We start from the raw sequence: 8,164 nt of genomic DNA, 5'->3' as shown, positions 1-8,164 counted from the left end.
ATTTTCCTGTTTCCTGTAACTTGAAGAGCTTTTTTAAAACAATTGGAGATACATTTTGGACTAGAGCTCTCTCTCTATATATATAGCTATATACTATGTATATATTTCTTTTTTTCCCCACATAATTTTCATGTGATACTGCTTCCTACAATACATGTTTCTGGTATTTCAAGAATACTAAATCAATTTTGGACTTTGAGGGAGTGTGGGTTTATATTATTTCCATTATAAATTGTTAATATATAACACCTTACTTGTAGTGTCCATCCCAGATTTTTATATGCACTGTCTGACAAGTTTAATACTGGTACGGCATATGAAATGTAGTTGTATTGCCCTGTATCTATGCCTCTGCCTGAATGCTTGAGCCAAAAATCAATGTCATGCTTACGTAAAATCCAAAAGAAACCCCCAAATTCTGCTATTCAGTGATAAAGTATTGAGAGCCAAACCTGGGCCTTCACATTGGGCAGACAGAGGTGGGTTTAGGTCTGATCTTCAGAGTTTGAGACCTTGATTCAACAGGGTGCTATGTCAACTCGTGGCATCTATGCTGAAGCGAACGTCTTTCTTATGGTATACCGTACCTTCTTAGAATACAAGAAAACCTAGCTCTTTTGCCTTGTGCTTTATTATGCTGAGTGGAAAGTAGGACCATGTTGCAGACTTCTGAAATAGTGCACACGTGTGTCATTCAGTATTATAAATCTGATATCCTGTGTATTGGTAACTGCAGTAGTTTCCATGTCCAAAGAGCTACAGAAACATAGCCGTCGTACTGGATCGCTTGGGTGAAGGTGAGCTTTTAACATGAGCTCACTGGTGGGAGAGGTGAAAGCAAAGAGGTTAAGTGACTTGTGTCAGTGAGTCAGTGGCAGAGTTGAGATGAGGACCTGGGTTCATGCCACTAGAGTGCACTACTTCCCTCTTACTTATTGAGAGAATGGTTAAATTTGCTGGTAGGTGCTGCAGGCTCCCTGGTGGGGGGTCTTGAAAATTGCTGCCAATTTGCCGAGGTGCTGGGAATTTCACATTGATCGTAATTGGATGCAGCTCTGCTTCTGCAGCTATCATTTACCAAATAAATGTTTTTCTTACTATCAAACTTTTATGAATGTTGTGATGGAACGGCAAAGAGGGCTTGTAAACTAGCTTTTTACCCCCCTTCTGATTTTATTAGTGATGAAAAGGGTACGTACGAAAGAAAGGGTTAATCATATTTGTAATTAAAGCAAGTTCTTTAAGATATATCACTTCTCAGAAATAGATGATGACTTTTACTTTATCAAGAACCTTTCGTTAATAATGAGATACAGTATTTTATTTCTATTAAGTTCTCTTTTTTTCCCCCGCACAGGTTTCCACTTGAGTGGCACAGTGACAGAGCCTGCAATGCAATCGGAGCCAGAAACTGTTTGCAATGTAGCTATCAGCTTTGATCGTTGCAAGATTACCTCAGTGACCTGTAGCTGTGGAAACAAGGACATATTTTACTGTGCCCACGTTGTGGCACTCTCTTTATACCGGATCCGCAAGCCAGATCAGGTCAAACTGCATCTTCCCATTTCAGAGACACTCTTTCAAATGAACAGAGACCAACTACAAAAATTTGTACAGTATTTGATCACAGTGCACCACACAGAAGTTTTGCCAACTGCTCAAAAATTAGCAGATGAAATTCTTTCTCAGAATTCAGAAATCAATCAAGTCCATGGTGAGTTTGATACTTGTTCTTCCTTTTGCTTCATTTCCTCTTCGGTTTTGAGCTTTTTTGTGGCATTCAGGAGTGTGACCTGCTGAAGTCCTTTCCAACCTGAATTATTCTGTCATTCTACAGTGTTTACTAAAGAGGATTCTGTTATTGAACCTTCGCTTTAAGGTGCCTAGAAAGCAGTACTTTTTGGAAAAGAGAAGAGAGTTCATAAGCAATGAGCTTGATGTCTCCAGCACTGTTAATATGTGGCCTGATATGCTTCATGCTTGTATTTTCTAGCTATGAAAAACTGAGTAGTGGTGGTCTTTGTATAGCCACATTGCTTAAAGGAACTATCTTACCAACTTACCAATGGCATCTTTTTGTTATTCTGTTCTTTTGAACTAATCTGACATTTTGATTGTGTAACTTTGTTTCAATGGTAAAGCATAAAAGCAAGTAGGTGTTACTGGTTTTTTTTTTTCATTCATTAAATATACTGATATCATTCTTTACGATTTGGTTTCTGTATGAAGTCAGGAGAAATACAAACCCTGTATTTCAATGCCTTTTTCCTGTTAGTGCTGCAGCAGCCTACAGCATCAGCAAAGACCTTGATCTTTCCTGCTCTTTCTGCTGCACATGGTTTTAATGGCTCTCAGTTTCTTGTACTGAACATCTTATGTTTGTTAAAGGGTGCTGGGTGTGACTTGAGGCTTCTGAGGTGGCTTTTCTATGGACCCTGCTGAACTGAAAGCGAGTAATCGTGGGTTTGAGATGACCCAGCTAGTTTATTAGAATCCTGTGTTCCTGTAAGATCACCTGATAGAAATGTCCTCTAAGGTGACCAGAGGTGTATGCATAAGGGCAGCTTAGAGAGGAAGAATAAGTTATCTAAATACCTAAAATTGTCTTTTTTGTTTGTTCATTGACGGGAACAGTTCTTGTGTGTTAGATATTTGAGAGATGACCATTATTCCAAAGAATTTGCAATACAAACACAGCCAAGCTGCTTAATATTAGAGAAAGAAAAACACGTGTGTTAGATACAGTATAGGCAGAACAAAAGAAGGGAGTCTTTCCAATAACAGGACTCATCTGCAGCCTAGCCCCTCTCCTTAGGGTCTTGTGACGCTGGCAGGCCCAGACAGGCGATGTTGCAAGAAGGTGAATTTTGGGAGCAGTGCTCTTTTTTGGCTTTGGGGGCTAAGGGGATGTGGCCAGAGGCAAGGAGGTTGCTCTAGTTGTTATGGAACATAATAAGAAGGTGATTGGCAGAGCTGCCTGGTGACGGTGGAAAGAAAGGGAAGCTAAAGCAGATGCAGGACATCAAGCAACAGAGGAAGATGCTCAGATGTTGTAAGCTGAAGGCGTGTATCACATGGGAGTTGGTAATAGCCTGAACATAAGGAATTAAGGGGAAGGAAGAATTATGGTCAGTATGAGTGGCACAGAAGATTCAAACAGTCAAGGGTGATTAGAAAAGGGGAAGGCAGAGGTGGGAAAGGAAGGACAGATGATGGCTATATATGGCTGTATTAGCTATACTATGGCTAATGTAAGAGAAGTGACAAGCTGTTGCAGAGAGTGCTTAAACTTGATCAACGTTAAGTCTGTAATTATACTAATCATAAGCATGTTAGTCTTTGTCAGCTATTTTCTTATTGTCAAAATATCTCATTACTCATTAGTATTTAAAGTATTTTTCGTGAGATATTTGTTTCTATCACAGCCCAAATAACAAAAAGAAAACGAAACAAAAAACTAAGTTGATCATCAATTATGAAATTTCACAATGAATTTGAGTAGGGTAGTTTAAAATTATCCACAAAACTAAAATGTTTTTTACACATGTTGCTGTTTTCCTGGTAAATGAGATTGTAGTACGTCTTTATTGATTGTTGGTATTTCTTAATAAAATACCAAAAACTGAAGTAGAAAATCCAGGCAGCATAAGAAAATAAACTGCTATTGCTAAAGAAAGCTGCGTTACAAAAGAGGATCTATAGTCTCCTGCTTTTCCTCTCAGACTCCCATAAAAACATGGTTGGTGGTTTTTTTTGATGTTTACAATGTTAAATTACAGGATTCTTTGAAGGAAAAAGTAAGTTCCTCTGATTATATAGCAAATAAGCGTTCTTCTGGGATCATACTGTAATTCTGTTATTTTGATCTTTAATCAAATTCCTTAAATTAAAAATAATGAAGTTAACCAAAAGAAATCTATGAAAAATAACCAAAAGAAATCTATCTCTGGTTCTAGTAACATAGGCTGGTGAACATAAGATCACCATTCACTCTGACATATCTCCTGTGCTGTAGATGTTCAGTTTGTAATACAAAACTGTCTTGTAGACCTGTCTTACTTTGAACAGTTTAACCTCACTAAACTAGTGTTTGAAGAGGAATTATATTGAACACTGCTTGAAGGCACAGGTAAGGAAGAAGAAAAACTTATGAAAATATGCTTATAAAAGTAAGAGGAGTCCTGGCACAGAAACACCAGAAACAGCTTTGATCAAAGGGAATTCCTGAATCTGGAGTTGGAGGAGGGAATTATTTTTGATGTTACATAGAGGTGTGTTAATTTCAGGGTTGTTTTGTATAAAACTCCACACTTTCTTTTCCCTCTCATGGTAGCTGTACTAGTTATAGTTTTCATATATTTCCAGTGACAGGCAAAAGAAATTGGCTCTTGAATACTATTTATTCATACATAAGAATGATCCAGGACTTTGAAGAGCTCTGACCACAGTGGTCTTGTTGACTTGCTTATGAGGTGGCTAGGGAGAAGGAAAAACTCTGCAGTACTTTCCTTTCACAAAAGGTGAATTGTGTAATTGTTCATTTGCTCAAAATTCTGTCTTACGCAGCATTTGATGACTGGCTTTGGCCACCTTCCTTGTGAAGGAGGTTACTGAGGGAACTAGTGAAGTGACTTACACTGACACAGGTTTTTAAATGACAAATCCCTTTGAGTTCCTCAGTGGATACAGATGATGCAATATCCTTTCTTCATGACTGAGCCTCGCTGCAGGAAAAAATAAGGGGATGCTGTTAGCACAGGAATGTGTTGTCTCTTCACTGACTTCTTCGGGAGAGCCAAGTGGTTTATTGGGAATCCTCTTCTGTATTTGCCATGCTAATTTTCACTTGGTTGTAATTCCATTACAAGAAGGTTTTGCATGTTTTTAGAGCGCAAAAGAACCTCTTATGTTTGAGATGATTTGTTGTGTTCTGATTTTCTCATGTGACACTGCTACAGCTGTACATGTTCCTGGTGATTTCAAAACTGGAGATGTGTGGTGTCTAATCTGTACTGAAGACAACTGTAGGTATTTATACTGATACCCTGATGTCTGTGCTGCATAACTGTTGGCTTCACATTGGGTTTCAAACTGGGGATGCTGACTCAGGAAGCTGGATGTAGATTTGGATCGTGTTTAGCTGGGGCTTTTTTCCTCCCTGTTAATTTTTGTACCATTGTAGCAGAGGAAGCTGGCAGGTGTGCAAGGCTAGGAAGAGAACAGTCAGGTTGACTGATTATCACCCGTTTTGTCATCTTGGATCTCTCTTTTCTTAGGTATGAAACTTTCACTTAAATAAATTGGTTGGAAGGTCAAACTACATTCCTGAGAATTTGAGTGGAAATAGGAAAGTAACTGCAAGATGGGGGGAAGGTCTGTTTGCGTATTAATCTCATATTAGCAGTGATTTGTTATGTGCATAGTGAAAAAGGGTCTGCCTCTTATTGGTATAAGGACAGCCTAGCAAACCAATTTCATTTTTACCTTTTAAGCTGTACTGTTTCTTTCCTGAGTGTTTAGTGCTGCTGTTGTAATCTCTGCTCTTAAAAGAACTATATCGATTTATCCACTTTCTCCCATTCTCTGATTATCCAACTCACAATACGAGTCACTTGCCAGTACAAAACCACATGCAGATGAACTCAAATTTTAGAGGGGAGGACCTAGGAGAAAGCAGTTTAAGTACATTTGTCTTCTCAGAAGCAGAGGTGCCTGGGTAGTTGTTTCTGTATTTGTCGAGGCAGATCTAGGTATGTCCTCTGCAAACAATCTGTAACGTATATTAGGAGTGTCGGTGGAGGCATTCAAGAAGGAAACATCTATCCAAAAAAATGTCTGTAAAAGAAAATTTCAGAGTATCTAGTGCTGTTCTTATATATTGTAAGTTCCAAAGGGCAATCAGGAGGTACTGAATTTAATTTAACTGAAATAATGGGGATTTTAGTAGAAAATTGTAGGGTAGGATAGGGCCGAACAACAGAATACAGTGTGTTGCTGATCTACTAGAAAAGGGAACGTTTGATGTTAAAGAAGATACATTATTTAAAAAAATGGAATCTTTCATATGGCCCTGCTTAAACTGGCAAAATTGATTGAGAAACTAGTTGCAAAAGAAGAATGTAGGAAGTGGCAGGTGAGATTCCTTTCAAGAAAGATGGAAGTGAAATGCTTCAATGCTTAGTATGAGAATTGTTTACTGGATCAGATTTGGGAATGAAGCAACAACAAGACTAGCCAAAACTAGAGAAATTTCAGAAACCCAAGTAGAAGGAAATGAGTAGTACAATGTAAAATAAAATGAAAGATTGATAGCTGCACAATAACATGAAAAAATAATTTATGAAATTCATATTTTTAGGAAAGTTTTTTCCAGATACATTAAACATTAAAATAAAACTTGTTATACAGAAAATAAATAGTGAGATTTTGTTTTGAGACATGAAAGGTAAAAATAAATTAAAAAAATGCATGCTAGGTCTGTACTGATAAGGAAGTTCTTTTGTCTGCCACAGACAAGTAGACTTTGAAACTTATTGCTATATAATGTTTGAGACCTGGATTTTGGCAGGAGAGGTTAGATACCGTCAGCAGATAAGTTTATGCATTTTGCTGTATGTGCAGATGGAAGGGAAAGAATTTTTTGGAAGTTAAAAACTTGTTAGGGGTTTATTAACTTTCCTCAGCAACTTAGTGTAGTCTGTCCTGTCTTCGTATTTTCTATTGTTAGGACTGGCTGCTTCACAGCAGTTGCTGTTTTTCTTTGATGCTGTGCACTGCTGAACAGGTGTTATATTCCATCCAAGAGTTCTGAAATTAAATACAAGAAGTGACTTATGTCTAAACTTTGAATCGTTTGGGGAATCAAAGGCACAATAATATTTTTTAATCATTAATTTTATGATCTTTGGTTTTATGTAATTATTGTTTGGAATAATTCTGAGCACACTAAGTTTATAAAATCAATTACTATTCTGTTGTGAATCAGTGTACAGCAGTATTGGTTTCTAGCTGGGACCATTCAGTCTTTGCATAGTAAAGTAATGATTCAGTAAGTCATGCTTTTTATTTGTAATCATTTTTCCATTTCTTCTCCTTAATGCTGCTGTGGGATGACATGTAATAAAATTTAACTGATCTACAGTTCATTTGTATACTTAAATTAGTAAGATTTTTATAAAATGAAGTTCAAAAAAGTTTCAGTATGGCTATGAGTGAGTAATTTGGCATGGGTTCATTTGACGACAATTTTTGTGATACTTCAGAAATAAGAATCAGGGAAACAGTTTGCCTTAAAGACTACTTCCTGCTGTTTTAACCAAATTTCACTGTTGATCTGCACCTGAGTAGTTTGCAATATAGGCAATTTTTAGCCTGTTTTAGTCAATGCTCCTTGCTTTGCTTCTATTTACCTTTCAGAGGTTAAGTGCTCCATATACACCACCAGTTCTTGAATGTGGTTGCTCATTTTGAAAGCAGTTGCTTTTAAAATTGCTATGGAAATGATCAAAGTGGTTTTTTTAATGCTTCTGCTTCTTAAAACTTGGGAATCGATTATATTTAACATGTAACCTGCTATGACCGTAAATATAAAAGACTGATACCCTGTTTTCAAATTTTATTTGGGTGTTCAGTGTTACAAACAGTTGTGCACAATATTCCTGCTTTGATTGCTAAGATTGCAATTTAGTAATTTTAGTAAAAGAGCATGAGTAAGTATATATGGCTGTATCTATATACTGAGTATAAATACTTTATTGTATTTAACTGTAAGTACATGACAAAACCTATTTCAAAGACCAGTCACGACAGACATTAAAGCCAGAGGTTGGAGGGAGGGAGATTAATATGTTAGTGTCTATAAACTGACACAGTTTAATTACAGGTTTTAATATTTAGTATAATTATACAGTTCTTTTCACTTTCATAGTTCAAATGTGAACTGATTTATCCTCATGACACCCCTCTAAAGCACGTAAGTAATACTTATCTCCAGTTTACAAGTAGGAACGGGATTTGGTCTCGGTACCAAACTGCACTGCAGAGATTAAATTCAGGGCTGCCCATGTTCCTCTCCACAGCCAAACTGTCCATCTGCTGAAGCCTCGCAGTGCTTGTTTGGGGCTGTGCTGCACCCAGAGCGAAGCCACCACCTTTGGGTTCAACC

General features: G+C 37.3%; 1 protein-coding gene across 1 annotated transcript in view; it reads left to right on the top strand.

The window, feature by feature from the left end:
- The first annotated feature begins 1,305 nt into the window (after nucleotides 1–1,305).
- The window catches only part of ZSWIM6 (zinc finger SWIM-type containing 6), a 54,427-nt gene continuing 47,568 nt past the window's right edge, over nucleotides 1,306–8,164 (top strand). The window contains exon 1 of the mRNA XM_009272549.1: nucleotides 1,306–1,714. Within this exon, the coding sequence (XP_009270824.1) occupies nucleotides 1,306–1,714 (409 nt within the window). The remainder of the gene's footprint in view (nucleotides 1,715–8,164) is intronic.

The sequence above is a fragment of the Aptenodytes forsteri genome, unplaced genomic scaffold (genome assembly GCF_000699145.1).
Source record: "Aptenodytes forsteri isolate BGI_AS27 unplaced genomic scaffold, ASM69914v1 Scaffold92, whole genome shotgun sequence".
Classification (NCBI taxonomy): Eukaryota; Metazoa; Chordata; class Aves; order Sphenisciformes; family Spheniscidae; genus Aptenodytes; species Aptenodytes forsteri.
The sequence above is the reverse complement of the archived record's forward strand: the minus strand, read 5'-3'. Positions and strand labels throughout refer to the sequence as shown.